The sequence below is a fragment of the Rhinopithecus bieti genome, unplaced genomic scaffold (assembly GCF_001698545.2).
Source record: "Rhinopithecus bieti isolate Rb0 unplaced genomic scaffold, ASM169854v2 scaffold_6907, whole genome shotgun sequence".
Classification (NCBI taxonomy): Eukaryota; Metazoa; Chordata; class Mammalia; order Primates; family Cercopithecidae; genus Rhinopithecus; species Rhinopithecus bieti.
In genome coordinates this window covers 2,057,491-2,073,795 of record NW_016805647.1, presented here as the reverse complement: position 1 = coordinate 2,073,795, position 16,305 = coordinate 2,057,491, and the positions used below count along the sequence as shown (strand labels likewise).

At 37.4% G+C, this 16,305-nt stretch overlaps 1 protein-coding gene across 6 annotated transcripts in view; it reads right to left on the bottom strand.

The window, feature by feature from the left end:
• FOXJ3 (forkhead box J3) overlaps positions 1–16,305 on the bottom strand; it is a 161,579-nt gene that overhangs the window by 47,607 nt on the left and 97,667 nt on the right. For all 6 annotated transcript variants that reach the window (XM_017873231.1, XM_017873230.1, XM_017873235.1 and 3 more), the window contains one exon: positions 5,934–6,017. In XM_017873231.1, coding sequence (XP_017728720.1) covers positions 5,934–6,017 — 84 coding nt within the window. The remainder of the gene's footprint in view (positions 1–5,933; positions 6,018–16,305) is intronic.

Here is a 16,305-nt window from a genome sequence, read left to right as displayed (position 1 = left end):
AGAAGGAGGAGGAGGAGAAGAAGAAGAAGAAAAAAGAAGACATAAAAGTTGAAAATAAGGAATTACTGTCTTTCTTGGATTCCATGCTCGGTCAGCCATACTGACCTGTCTTGCACTTTGAGGGCATTCCTTTTTACGACCAGTTTTTCACCTTCCAAATCCCACTAATCTGTCCTATTTCAGTTCATCCATCAGGCCTCCAATTAATATCACTTCTTCAAAAAAACCTTCCCTGATTCTTAGATTGTTATGCCTCTCTGCTACATGGCCCTACCGTTCTCAAAGACCCTTATCTTACTGTGACCACATAATTTATCATCCACATGCTATCTGGAGAATGAATGTGGAACTAGTAGTTATGCTGAGACAATAAGCAACACCAGGAATGTACATTCATCCTACCTTATCAGTTTATCTTCCTGCTTGAGTAAGAGTTTCATGAGGAGAGGGTATGACTGTCTTGTTTACCAACTGTTCCCCTCAACAATTAACTCAGTGCTTAGAATACAAAAGGTGTGGTCGGATAAGCATTAATTTTTATAAAGAAAATTAACTTCAAAAAGGAAAATCTTATCCAGACAAAATTAACTACTGTGTTCCCACTCAAATCCTAATACTTTTTTGCCCCATACCTTTAATAAAGACCTCTTATCTTGTGTTTACTTATATCTTTCTCTCTCTAAATTTCCTCCCCTCAATCAGAATATAAACTTCATGAGGACAGGATGTAGGTTTTGTGTTTTGCTCATTGATGTTTCCTCAGGATCTAGAACAATACTTTTCATGATAGACATTTACTCCTCATTTATACAGATGTACCCTGAATGGTATCCTCTCTACTTTGCTCTGCCTATCTCCACCTGAAAGCTAAGCCACATAACCTATGAAGCCTCCTCAGACAATACTAGTAAGAAATAATCCCTCCTTCCTCTGCACACAATAGTTTATCTTTCTTAAAATACCTTCTACCCTTTACCTTTGTCCTAAAATTATGTGTCTTGTGTCTTATTCTTCTTGGTATGTGCCACAGTACCCTAGGTACAATGCCTGGCATACAGTATCTACAAAATAAAGATCTGTCAAACTGATAAAATGACACTCCATATAATTACAGGTATACAGCATTCAGAAAGCATGCTAGTTTTCTAAAGAACCTTCTCATTCATGTATATATCCCTAGCTCAGGTCATTACCATTGCAACAACATCTGTATCTACTCAGCATCTTCCTCTTGCAATGGGTTATTCTGTGAAGAGTACACACCTTAACTGTTTTGATTCACTTCTCAACACTATGGGCTTTCAAATCAAAGTAAAAGTCCTGATCTCATACCTTTAGTTTATCTACCCAAATATGTCTACTCCTTATCTAAATATCCACATTCTAGCCTAAGTTCTTCACAATAACTTAAAAGGTCTTCAATTATGCCCACCTGTACTTTTTACTCACTAGTCAATCATGCATGCTGTGTCTCCAAGCGGAACATCCTTTAGCATTTTCTACACAAAAACAGCTCCACTTTCGCACCAAAATTATTAGTCTCAAAGTCTCATTCCTCTTCCTTAGAGGTCTTCCCAGGCAGCATTATATATTTTGAGTCACTTCAGTTGGTGTGCCAAATTCATTACTTAATATTTGCTCTGTCATTTATAATCACATTTATGTTACTTAATTATGTATGTTTGAATTAATGTAGGGAATTCTGCTTTAAATCAAGGATGATGAGCTCACAACAGAATATGCATCTGTAAAAAGAATTCTGATCCAGTGTTGCAGTCTTCAGTATAGCAAATACTAGTGGAAGAATAATGTAGTTGTAGACAGCACAGACTGTGAAGGCAAGACTATCTGAGTTCAAATTCTGGCTTTGGTATTTTTTAGTACCTTGGATAACTCACTTAACATCCATGTTCATCAACTTCATCAGAGTTATTTTAAAAATTACATGAGTTAATACACATAAAATCCTTTTAAAACCATTTGGCACATAAATCCAGCATAATCTTCTATTGTTTTGACTTTTAACCTCTCACTTATAGCTGAGAACACTAAAGTGCAAAAAATTTAACAACTTGCCAAAAGTCACAGAACTAGTAAGTTGTAAAGTCAGAAAAGAAACATGAGATTCCTACTAGAGAAGTCTGTCTCACCATTTTATTCAATATCTTTTCAATAAACTGAAATTTTATTCAATTTGTTTAAGGTCTTTGGGACCATTATATGATTAAAAAATGATAAGAAGAAATAAATTTGTAAAAGGAAAAGGAGATTTATAAACTAACTCAGGGATTAAGAAAAGAAGAAAGAAATATAATAATAATAGAAGAGAGAGCACAGGCTTATGCTCATGTAAATGGAGGGGACAGGTAAGTATTCCAGAGAACTGGGTTAAGCATATTATGATGGAGTCAGCCTGGCCAACATGGTGAAACCCCATCTCTACTAAAAATACAAAAATTAGTTGGGCATAGTGGTGCACACCTGTAATCCCAGCTACTTGGAGGGGCTGAGGCAGGAGAATCACTTGAACCCAGGAGGCGGAGGCTGCAGTGAGCCAAGATGGCGCCACTACACTCCAGCTTGGGTGACAGAGTGAGATTCTGTCTCAAAAGAAAAAATAAATAAATAAATAAATAAATAAATAAATAAATAAATAAAATAATAAAGAAAAAATATTATTAGGATGGAGGTAACTGTCAAGCTTTATTTTCCATTTAAGACATAATGATGTTCTTGCTTGCATTAAAATCACTTCTCTTTAGGAGTTTAGAAAGTCTTTTTTCAGCCAGGCGCAGTGGCTCACACCTATAATCCCAGCACTTTGAGAGGCTGAAGTGGGTGGACTACTTCAGTCCAGGAGTTTGAGACCAGCCTGGGCAACATGGCAAGACCCCATCTCTACAAAAAAATTTAAAAGTAGCTGGGTGTGGTGGTAGTCCCAGCTACTCAGGTGGCTGCGGTAGGAGGATCAACCTGGGCCCAGGAAGTGGAGGCAGCAGTGAGCCAGCCATGATGGTACCACTGCACTCTAGCCTGGGTGATGGAGTGAAACCCAGTCTCCAAAAAAGCAAAAAAAAAAAAAAAAAAAAAAAAAAAAAAAAAAAAAAAAAAAAAAAAAAAAGGAAAAGGAAAAAAAAGCCTTCTCTGTTCCATCAAAAGCTCATTACTTCAAAATTTAAAATGTGTGAAATTATTTTATTTTTTCACATAGAAGTTCAATGTTTACATATGGACAAAGAAATCACAAATTTCAGAAATTTAATAAGGAACTTAGAGGGGTATCAATGTATTTACCATCTACATTTAACTTTTATCCTTTAAACGTCTGAAGGTCATGTTCAGGACCATCACTATTTGCCCTAGGCATTTCCTTAGATAAAAACCCAATGGTTACTTAAAATATACACTCTGTCCTACCAAAAATACTATATATTATATAACCTCTCACCTCCCACTCTAAAAAAAACTCTAAAGGAAAAATACAGGTAATTCAGTTTATCAGGGCAGGAAATTATGTTTCGTAAGAACACTATATTTTAGTATATTTGTTAAACAGTATCTGTCCCCCTAATTATATGCCCTTTGCTTATAGCCAACCTCTTTGTATGCTCCTACAGGGGCAACCAATACCTAACTTAGGCCAAAATGAATATCAGCATTAGTAATCGAAAGACCCTTGTATGGTTATGAACATTTTGTGAAAATATACCACAAAAGTAAATTTCCGAATATTTTATATTTTAAAGTGATGATCAAAAAACAGTAGAAAATGAATACAGAAAATATATGTACAAAATGTACATTCAATAACACATGCTTTTGTAACCTGAATCCTGTATTTCTTTAGGCCTCCACTATAAAACTGCATATAGTCTCAGAAAAAAAAGGAAGACTCTCAAAACTAGGGATTGCTTTAAGAAAATAAAACAAGGTAAAGAGAATAAAAGGCAAGCTTAATATCCAAAAGAAATGCACAGTTGTTAACCCAATTCCAACTTGCAAAAATAACTGAAATTCCAGGAACTTCAGAAGAAAAAAGCAAATAGAGAAGACCACACTTCTTCAGCTCTTCAAACAATCTTTTCCAAATTGTTTAACAATGCTATGTGTTTTTTAAAATGTGGATTTTTCTCTCCTTCCTTCAAATTCTGGCAACAGCTGCTAAATGTTTTATACTCCATATATTCATATAATGTCCATGAATTAAGCTTACTTTAAAAGGCAAAGGCTGGATATAAGCTGAGAGGAGTGCTTCAAAAAAAAAAAAAAAGGCAAAGGCAGGAGAGCAGAAACTGATGTTTGTTCATTCCTTCTCAAATGATAACATACTGAGCTTATCAACATCTCTTGTAAAACTGTCTAGCTCTGGCCGGGCGTGGTGGGTCACGCTTGTAGTCCCAGCACTTTGAGAGGCCAAGGTGGGTGGATCACCTGAGGTCAGGAGTTCGAAACCAGCCTGGCCAACAGGCAAAACCCTATCTCTACTAAAAATATAAAAAAGCCAGGCACGGTGGGCACCTGTAATCCCAGCTACTTGGGAGGCTGAGTCAGGAGAATGGCTTGAACACAGGAGGTGGGGGTTGCAGTGAGTTGAGATCGCGTCACTGCACTCCAGCCTGGGCAACAGAGCGAGACTCCATCTCAAAAAAAAAAAAAAAAAAAAATTGTCTAGTTCTGTTACCAGAAGACCATGTCACCAATACTAAACTTTAACTTCTTAAACTCTGGTTTGTGTAAAGTCAAAAGTTGTTCTGGCCAAATAATTCATTTTATATATCCCGATAACTGGCTTACTGAATTCCCTCTGCTGAATCCAATAAATCCTCCTTACTAAATCTCACTGCTGTTATACCTCATGGACTCATGTGATCCCAACCTAATCACAGTTTGAGATCTTTATCTTTGAGGCTCAAAAGTTTTAACCCTTTACCAGGAATGGGCATACAACAAATTTATTTGACCAAGCATTTACTCAGTTTCTTTCATCTTATCCTATTCTCTTTGCCCTGATTCGTGCTGCAAACATTTACTAGTATCTATTATAAGCTGTGAAAAATGGTAACACAGGAGATACAAATGTAAGGTATTTTCTCTGCCCTTAAAGGGCACATATTCCAGTAGAGGAGACAAATATAAAAACAAATAATTTCTACAAAGTGTGGGAAATTCTATAAAAGAGTTTTATAAAAATTCTAGAAGAACACAAATGGAAAAGAGTAAGGGAAGCTTCACAAAGCAGTTAACATTTGAAATGGGTCTTGAAGAACAGTAAGGTAGGATGGATATGTGTTTGTATGTATTAGCTGAGATGCTGGAAATGTAGAAAGGATGAGGAAAGCTGATGGCAGTCAAAGTGCTGACTAAAAATATGTTAAAATAGACAACTTAGGATATTAACTATAGTTCCTTTTTTGTTTCACTCTTGCAAACTAATTTTAACCATTAATTCACAAGTAAGAATTATCTTACAAGCAATACACACACACACACAACTTAGAAATGTTGTGTACAAAGTGACTATTAAATGGACAGAATCAGGAGAAGGTATTTTGAGGACAATGGGGAAAATTCAATGCAACCAAACTGATCCTCTATAATAGAAGGGAATAGCTGTGTTACATAAAACTATTCCTAAATGTTGTAGATGCAGAGAAAAGAATACCAAACTAAAACTCAAGAGAGCTGGATTCAAGTCTCAAACAACAGCTGCGCCCTAATTATGACAAAACCTTTTACTTAAGTCCTAAACTGCCCCTTAGAGTTAAGATCAAATAAAATGAGTCTGAAAAGTATTCTGAAAAACGTAAAATGCTACACAAATAAAATCTTACTTTCATTATAGTTACATGTGCTACATTGGAAAAGAACTTTCAATATTTGTATTTCAGACATATTCAATGCATTATACTAAATTTATGACAAAGAGCCTTTACCCGTTCTACAGATCGTGCCCTCTTCTTTGGCCGAGTAGGCAGCGCATCTTCCTTCGGATTGGTGTCTATTGCCCAATAGGACCCCTAGAGGTAAAGAAATTATATTAACAGTATAGTACAGCAACCCTATGATATTAAAATGGATTTTTATAATCCTTTGCATCAAAAGCAAACATTCTGCAAATACAATGGAAAAATAGCATAAGAAACACTTGTTTTGAACTGAGAAAAAGATTATATAAGAAAATATATCCACTTATAATTACATTATTAAAAGAAAACATTCATAAGCTGAAGAATCCAAATCTAAGAACTTCTGCCACACCAAAATTTAAACAGAAAATGATCAACAAAATACATTTTTAATATACAGTGATTCTCAATTGAACAGATGTTAATTATATGACATGAAAAGAATTTAATGTATAAAGATACTGTAGTTTCTATATCCTGGGACCTCACAAATCTACATGGTTAGTGAAACATTTTTAAAGACAAACTGCTAGAACACATTTTATATAGTAAGTGTTCCTAAGAAGCAAAGATATGTGCATAAATTTTTTACTGCTTACTCTGTCATGACTTAACTATTCTCTCTTACTTTTTGATACAAGTTATCACAGCATTCATTTGAAAATATGTATGGAGCACCTACTGTGTTCCAGGCACTCAGAAAGTGTGACTCTCCAAAAAAAAAAAAAAACAAAAAAAAAAAAAAAAAAAACAACTTTGGAAAAGCACAGATCCCTAGATACAGTTTGCAAATATTATACAAACAAGAATAGCAAAACACAGAAAGATAAAGTGGCTTTCCCATTTAAAGTTGTGAGAACCAGGAACAAAGACAAACAGAAACAGTCGGATTTTAGCTCTTTTCCTTCAATTATCCTGCCTCTATACATACACATGGGGAGGAAAGCATGAAGAGGGGAGTTCAAGAAAGGGAAAGAGGGAAAGGAGGAAGATACGCATTTCAGAAACAGAAACACAATGTATATCCTAGTTTTACAATAAATCCCAGTGGTCATATCCAAATTTAGTCTTCGTCTCTACTATCTCATTAATCTTCCTAAGCTGTTTTTTAAGGCAACATTTGACAATGACGGGAAATACAACCCTGACCTATCAATCCTCACACTTTATGCCCAACATGAATCATCTCCTTATACTTTCTTGAACATACCATGTTGTTTATCTGATCCTGTCCTACATGCTGACCGCGCTACTTGTAATGCCCACCACACCAATGACAAATCCATATTCCACCTTCAAATTTTACCTCATATTATCCAAAGGAATCCTTCTTTGATCTTCCTGCCATACCCAAGAATTCATCACTCTCTCCCTCTGCAAGATCTCTATACTTTTTACACATTTAGACCATTGTTTGCAATTAACATTCAATTCTGTTTACAGGTCTGTATCCCTTTCTAGGCTATATGTATGTATTCCTTAAGGGTAGGGGACTATTTTATTTGTTTCTATATCCACAGTGCCAGGCACAATGTCAGACACGAAGCAAGTACTCAATTAACATCTGTTGAAATGAGAAGGCAAAAAAAAGCTGTTTAACAAACTGCATCAAGAATATCAGTGTACTGGGTGTTACTATGTACATGCCAGTGTACACTGTTGGTGTACAAGGTAGGTGTCTATGTCTCGGATCCTGGTCTATGCAGGTACCCGAGCTTAACACTCATTTCATCACCCAGCTACTGCTGGGGTATTTCTATGTTATCTTTTCAAAACAGTCACTACATTTCAGCTAAGAGTCTACCAGACCTGGTAAGAATCTGCTAGGTAGGACCTATGAACTTGCCAAGAACCCTGTAAAATGTAGATGCTACAAAAAGCACTAAAAATGGGAAAACAATGATTTTGGGAAAACAATGATTTAGGTTTGGCCAGCAAGTTTCAAAATAAATGCAAAGGGGAAAATTTTACACTGAGTTCTTATAAAATTAAAATAAAGTAGGAGAGAAAATACCAAACTTCATTGGACAACAGTTTAAAACCATTTTTCATAGAAACAATAAACTCCAGCGTTTAGTTTTGTTTTGGATGGGTGTGTATACGTGTATTAATCTGGGGAAACCATTCAATGTCCAAACTTTACACTCATTTGTCAGTAAACATTTCAATAAAATTACAAAAACAAATAGATATCTCTTCTTCCACACAAAATATGAATGGTTGTGGCTTGTCACAAATAAATCAACAAAAGGGAAAAAACTTGCCCATGGCCTGTTACTATCCACTAGGTATTCATAAAATCCTGAATGCCTAAATGCAAATTCTAATAATTAAAGATTTACAAAAGTAATTGTGAAATCTTCCACCAAACAGTTCAGACTAACAAAGTATTTGAGTCTGACCTCTGAAATCACAGGTTTGAATAAAGAGACCTTAAAATTCCTCTTCACATAGCAAAACCACAGTGAGATAACACTTTATACCCACTAGGATGTCTATGATGAAAAAAAAAAAAAAAAAAAAAAAAAAAAAAAACAGAAAATAGCAAGTACAGGCTAAGTATCCCTTATCCAAATATCCAAAATGCTTGAAATCAGAAATCTTTTGGATTTCAGATTTTTTCAGATTTTGGAATACCTGCATATAACTAATGAAGTATCTTGGGGATGGGACCCAAGTCTAAAGCTCAAAATTGATTTATGTTTCATATAAACTCTTATACACATAGTTTGAAGGTAATTTTTTGTAATCATTTTAATAATTTTGTGCATGAAAACAAAATTTTAACTGTAATCCATCATATGAGGTGAGGCATGGAATTTTCCACTAGTAGCATCATGTTGGTGCTCAATAAGTATTAGATTTTATGGCATTTGTATTTCAAATTTTCAGATTAAGAATGCTCAACCTGTATTGGCAAGCACGTAGAGAAACTGAAACTCTTATGCACTGCTGATAGAAATGTGTAAAGGTGTAACCACTGCAGAAAATATGGCAATTCCTAAAAAAATTAAATGGAATTACCAAATGATCCAGCAATTCCACTTCTGGATATATATCCAAAAGATACGAAAGCAGAAAGTCAAGTATTTACACACTCATGTTCATAGTAATATTACTCACAACAGCCAAAAGGTAAAGCAGCCCAAGTGTGCACTGAAGGATACATGGATAAACAAATACACCACATACATCCAACAGAGTATTATTCAGCCTACAAAGGAGGGATATTCTAGCTGGGGGCAGTGGCTCAACCTGTAATCCCAACACTTTGGGAGGCCGAGGAGACAGATTACGAGGTCAGGAGATCGAGACCATCCTGGCTAACACAGTGAAACCCTGTCTCTACTTAAAAAAAAAAAAAAAACACACACACACAAAAAATTAGCCAGGCATGATGGCAGGCACCTGTAGTCCTAGCTACTTGGGAGGCTGAGGCAGGAGAATGGCAAGAACCCAGAAGGCGGAGCTTGCAGTGAGCCCAGATCACACCACTGCACTCCAGCCAGGGCAACAGAGTGAGACTCCGTCTCCAAAAAAACAAAAGGGATACTCTGACATATAAGCCAGTCACAGAAGGACAAATATTCTATGATTCCACTTAAAAGTAGTAAAATTCTTAGAGACAAAGAGTAGAATGATGGTTGGTAGGGGATGAGGGGAAAGGAATATAGGCACTTATTGTTTAATGAGTAAAGAATTTAAGCGGAAGATGAAAAGGTTCTCGAGATGGATGGTAGTGATGACTGTACAACAATGTGAATGAACTTAATATTACTGAACTGTACACCTAAAATGATTCAAATGGTAAGAATTATGTTATGTATATTTTACCACCAAAAAAGTACCTCTCTGCTTTTCTTTTCTTTTTTTCTAAACACAGTGGCACGATCATGGCATAATGCGGCCTTGACCTCCCAAGCTCAAGTGATCCTGAGCCTCACAAGTAGCTGAGACCACAGGTACATTCCACCCCCACTCCTGGTTGTTGTTTTTTTTGTTTGTTTGTTTTTTGAGACAGAGTCTCACTCCTCTGTTGGCCAGGCTGGAGTGCAGTGGCGCAATCTCAGTTCACTGCAACCTCCGCCTCCTGGGGTCAGGCAAGTCTCCTGTCTTAGCCTCCGAGGTAGCTGGGATTACAGGCACCCACCGTCATGCCCAGATAATTTCTGTATTTTCACTTGAGACGGGGTTTCACCATGTTGGCCAGGCTGATTTCAAACTCCTGAACTCAGGCGGTCTGCCTCCCAAGTGCTGGGATTACAGGTGTGAGCCACTGCACCTGCCTAGTTTTCTGATTTTTTGTAGAAATGGGGCCTTGTCATGTTGCCCAGGTTGGTCTCAAACTCTTGGGCTCAAGTGATCCCCCTCCCTTGGGCATCCCAAAATGCTGAGGTTACAGGTGAGCCACCACACCCAGCCATCTAAGAAGCAGTTACCTTTGCTCTTCCTTGTTAGACAATATAGAAATCTCACAAAAACTGAACTGACATTTTAGATAGCCAATCAACAAACACGGGCTCAGTTCAATTTCCTCCCAGAGTAGGGTCTATACCACTAGGCTCATGTGGAGCAAGTAGGAAACAGGAGGTTTTTGTTTAAGTGGGTTTTTTTTTTGTTTTTTTGTTTGGCAGGGAAAAGGGTGTTGAGGCAAGGTCTTGCTCTGGTGCCAACACTGGAACACAGTGGCACACAATCATAGATCACTGCAACCTCAAACTCCTGGGCTTAATCAACACTCTTTCCTCAGCCTCCTGAGTAGATAGGACTATAAGTACCTGCCACCAGGCCCAGCTAACATTTTCCTTTATCTTTTTGTAGAGACAGGGTCTTGCTATGTTGCCAAAGCTAGTCTTGAACTTCTGGTCTATAAGGATCTTCCCACCTAGGCATCCCAAGCACTAGGATTACAGGCATGAGCCATCACACTCAATTTAGTTTTATTTTTAAATCAACTTTGCTGAAGTATATTTAAACAAAAATAAAATGCACCCATTTTAAGTGTGCAGTTTAAGAAAGTTTGACAATTGTATACATTCATGTAACCAACACTAAAAATACAGAACCCTAAAAATCTCCCTTGTGTGACTCAGGAAGCAATTCCCTTTCCTTCACCTTCTCTCATCCTACACAACCACTGATTCCCATCATTGTGTATTTTCTAGCATTTCATACAAGTGAACTCAAACTGTCAAACTATTTTCCACTCCCGACAGTGTATGACAATACAGCTGTTCCCTTCTTGCCAACACTTGGTATTTTAAGCCTTTTCAATTATACTCTCTCTACTGATGTGTGGTTGCGCCTCAGTGATTTTTAAGTGCACTTCTCTAACAAATAAAGATGTTGTACATCTTTACATGTACTTATTTGCCACCCATATATTATCCTTTGTAAAGTGTCTATTCATATCTTTTGCCCATGTTTTATTTGGATTATAAGAATATAGGCTATTTCTGTTACGCGACTTTTTAATATTCCGAATAACAAGTCATTTCTATGTGAATATGTACTGTGAGTATTCCCTCACAATCTGTGGTTATCTGTTTTCATAATGGAACCTCGTAAGAAGCAGAAAGCTTTTGATTCAATAAAGTCCAATCTATCAAATATTCATTTTATGGTATATGATTTATATGTTTTTCTTTAATTTGCCTACTCCAAGATAGCAAATATATTCTCCACTGTTTTCTTCTAGAAGTTTTATAGTCTTAACTTCCATGTTTAGGTCTCTGGTATACCTAGAGTTAATTTTCTGTATAAGTGTGTGATATGGAGCAATATTAATTTTTTGTCCACTCAGATATACAGCATAATTTCTTTAAAATATTATAACATTTCCCTACTGAATTACATCGGTACCTCTATCAAAATACACACACACACACACACACACACACACCAGTCTATTTCTAAACTCTATTCTATTGATCTACATGTCTATCCTTATGCCAATACCATTTTTTATTTTTTTATTTTTTGAGACGGGAGTCACTCTGTCACCCAGGCTGGAGTGGAGTGCCGTGATCTCACTCACTGCAACCTCCACCTCCCAGATTCAAGCAATTCTCCCACCTCAGCCTTCCAAGTAGCTGGGAATACAGGTGTGTACCACCATGACCAGCTAATTTTTCTATATTTTTAGTAGAGATGGGATTTCGCCACGTTGGCCAGGCTGGTCTCAAATTCCTGACCTCGAGTGATCTGCCCATCTCAGTCTCCCAAAGTGCTGTAATTACAGGGTGAGCCACCATGCCCGGCCGCCAATAACATTTTGTCTTAATTATTGTTAACTGTGTAAAAATTAGAAATCAGGCAGTATATATCCTACAACTTTGGTTCCCCACCACCACCGCCACAAGCTGACCTGTGGGCTGGCAGTGGTTTGCCCAACTTTGGTTTTTTCCAAAATTATTTTGCCTATTTTAGGCCCTTTGCATTTCCACATAAATAAGAGGACCAGCATGCCAATTTCTAAAAATGAAGCCTATGAGGATTTTTTTATTTTTCCTTTTTTAGATAGGATCTCCATCACCCTGGCTGGAGTGTAGTGGCATAATCATGGCTCACTGCAGCCTCATCCTCCAGGCCCAAGAGATCTTCCCACCTCAGGCTCCCAAGTAGCTGGGACCATAGGCATGCACGACCACATCTGGCAAATTCGTCTTCTTTTTTGTATGTTGCCCAGGCTGGTCTTGAACTTCTGGACTCAAGTGATCCTCCTGTCTCAGCCTCCCAAAGCACTGGAATTACAGGTGTGAGCCACTGCACCCAGCCTAGGATTTTTTTAATTGAGTTTACATTAACTCTATAAATCTACCTGAGGAGGAATGGCATCTAACATTGAGTCTTCCACTCCACAAACATACTATATATGTCTCCATTCATGTAGATCTGCCCTTAGTTCTCTTGGTAATGTTTTGCAGTTTTCAGTGAACAGGTCCACATATATTTCGTTAAAATGTATCCCTACAGTATTTCATTATCTTGCTTTTGTTAACTTCATTTTCCAAGCATTCCTTCCTTGCAGCTTGTACCCTTGCTAAACTCACATATTATTTCTAGTAGTTTTTTCCATAGATTCCTTAGGATCTAATGTTTGCAAATAAAGACAGGCTTACTTATCCTTTTTCAATCTGGATGCCTTTTATTTCTTTTTCTTGCCTTACTCCATTGGCTAGGGCCTCTAATAGAATTTTGAATAAAAGTGGTTGAATGTAAACATCCTTGCTTTGTTCTCAATCTCAGAGTAAAATATAAACTGTAGGTTTTTCATAAATGTTTCTAATCAAGTTAAGGAAATTCTCTCTTTATTGGTAGTTTGCTGGATGAGTGTTAACCTTTGTCAAATATTTTTTCTACACCTGACATGGTATGATTTTTTAGCTATCTTCTACTCACTTGATGAGTTACTTAAATATCCCTGGTTTTAAAGGTATGTGTACCAAAATGGACAACATCTTTTGAATGTAACTAACTACCCATCAATTGTCACACATAAAACTAAAACAAACATACCATCTTGTAAATATTGAGTCCAGATTTCAAATACAATTCTAACAGATTCTAAAGCATTATTACTCTGGCTTTTGTACTTACATTTTCAAAATGTCAGGCTTACGAAGTATTTGATAGCCTGTAATTTTGTTGAAGGATACTCATCTCTGCTCCACAATTGCAAAAAACATTCTCCTATTTAGATCTATAAATTCCAAGTAGAATGATGAATCCAATCAACTATTTTATTTTTTTATCATCTATTTCCTTGCAAGCTAAATGAAAACACAAATCTTTTGGGGTTAGTCAAATTACCTTTCCTAGGCATAACTCTCTTTAGTAATTGTTCTCTGCAATAATTATATAAAAGTTGTAGTAGATGATTTTAAAGGTCCTTTTCTGCCCTTAAGATTTAGGATTTGCCATATATTTGTGTGCTTGTTCTTTCATAGAAATTGTAGGAGGTAAGAAAGAATAATATCTTAAGATTAACACAAAATAATATAAGGTCAGATACTGGAGGAGGGAATACTTTCATATATATTTTGCTAAACCCTCAATATACTACTTGGGTCCACTGAACTAAATTTAGTTTTTTTGTTTGTTTTTATAGAGGTAGGATCTTGCTCATCAGCTTTTTAAAGACATCATGTGCTGACAGATGGAAGACTTAATGTTAAGATGGCAACACTCCCCAAATCGATGTATATATAGATTCTATGTAAGTTCTATCAAAATCCCGGCTGGTTTTTGCAGATATTGACAAGATAATCCTAAAATATATATTGTAATGTCAAGGAACCCAGAATAGCCAACATAACCTTGAAAAAGAAGAACTTGGAGGATTCACATTCTCAGACTTCAAAACTTATTATACAGTTGTAGTAATCAGGACAGTGTGACGCTGGCATAGGAGCAGACATACAGATCAGTGGAACTGATATGACAGTCTAGAAGTAAATCCATGTATTATACATTTATGGTCAAATTGTTTTCCAGACTACCAAGACAATTCAACAGTAAAACCATCTTTTCAACAATTAGTGCCAAGAAAATGGTCCACATGCAAAAGAATGAAACTGGGTCTCCTAACTCACACCACATGTAAAAATTAATCAAAATGGATCAAAGATCTAAACGGAAGGGATAAAACTGTGAAACTTTTAGAAAAGATAAACGTAAATCTTTGTAACCTTGGATTAGGAAATCTTTTCTTAGCTATGATATCAAAAGTGCAACCAACCCAAAGAAGATTGAACAATTCACCAAAATTATAAATGTTTTGTCAAAAGACACTATTAAGAAAGTGAAACAGATCTGGTACTTGCCTCCTGCACTTAGAAAAACCAAATAGCAAGCAGATAATCACATTTCAAACACAGCATCTAAGAGAGAACACTAGAATTTAACAAAGAAGTAACAAGAAACACCTGAGGCAGGGAAGGAGGAGGAGAGGGAAGCAGGCGGCCAGCTCACCTGGAATCCTGGAGAGGCTGCCCACTGAGGGAAAAGGATAAGTGAGTGATTCCCAGAGGTCCACATTTTCATTATGAATGTCTGTAACCCTAACCACAGGAGAATCCCTATGAGGGCCCTGAGACTAGCATAGGGAGCTTCCTGACAACTCCATCAGGGGCTGAAGCACACACTCTCTGAAGCCTGAGAACTGCCTGCAGCTGCAGCCACTGACAACTCTGCCACCCCTAGCAGCATAGCCACAGCATATTTGTATACACCTTGAGGACAGACTTCCCCAGCCCACCACAAACACTGCTCCAGCTACCTGAGCACAATGCCAAAGCACCTGGGGATCATCTCCACTCTGCCCACCAAAGCCAGTGCCCAAGTACACCTAAGGACAAGCCACTCTGGCCTGGCACAGCCCCTCCAAGTGCCAAAGCATACTGCCTAGGGGACCAAGGATTGCCCCACCCACCATGGCAGGCATCTGTGCATACTTCCTGGGGCCCTGAGGACAAACCCACCCAGCTTGCCACTACCGCAACCACCAGTCACCAGTGAGTGATACATGAGGTCTGAGGAATGGCCCTCCCACACTTCACAGCCACTGATAACATCAATTCATACCACTTCAGAACCTGAGGGTTGTCCCACCACCATTACTGCCATCACCCACGCTGTCCAGGGGAATGAAGACACACCAACTGTCCAGCCCACTGCTGCCACGGTCAGTAACCAACCAAGCTGTCTTGAGGCTGAAGAATGGCCCATTTGGACCCACTAAAACCAGAACACTACCAAGGGTCTCAAGGACAGGAACATCCAACCCACCACTACCATCACCAGGGCCCAAGAACTGGCCTACTGAGCATCCTCATCCTTAGCAAAGCCTTGCCACAGCCTCCACTAATGACTTTAGCCCAAGTCACTGAGAAAAACACAAAAATCACTGATGCCATTTACAACTGAAGAAATCATATGGAGGCTACAGTGCTACATACACTCAGAATCAAAGCTAAAGTGTTCCATGCAACAGGCGTCTCACAGATATATCTTCAGGAAAAAGTCTTCCCCTAGGAAAGTCAACCTAAAAAATTGGAAGAAGTAACTGCTACATTAGATGCACAGACATCAACATAAAAACACAAGAAATGTGGTGGGGGGGAACCTCCAAAGAAACACAGTATTTCTCCAACAACAGATTCCAATGAACATGAAATTTATGAAATACCTGAAAAGAAATTTGAAATAATAATATTAAAGAAGCTCAGTGAGATACAAGAGAACGCAAATAAACAGTACAAAGAAACCAGAAAAACAATTGAGGATATGAATGAGAAATTCACCAGAGACAGATATCATTAAAAGAACCAAAACAGATCCTGGAATGAAAGAATTCAATAAATGAAATTTTAAAATTCATTTGAGAGCTTCAACAATA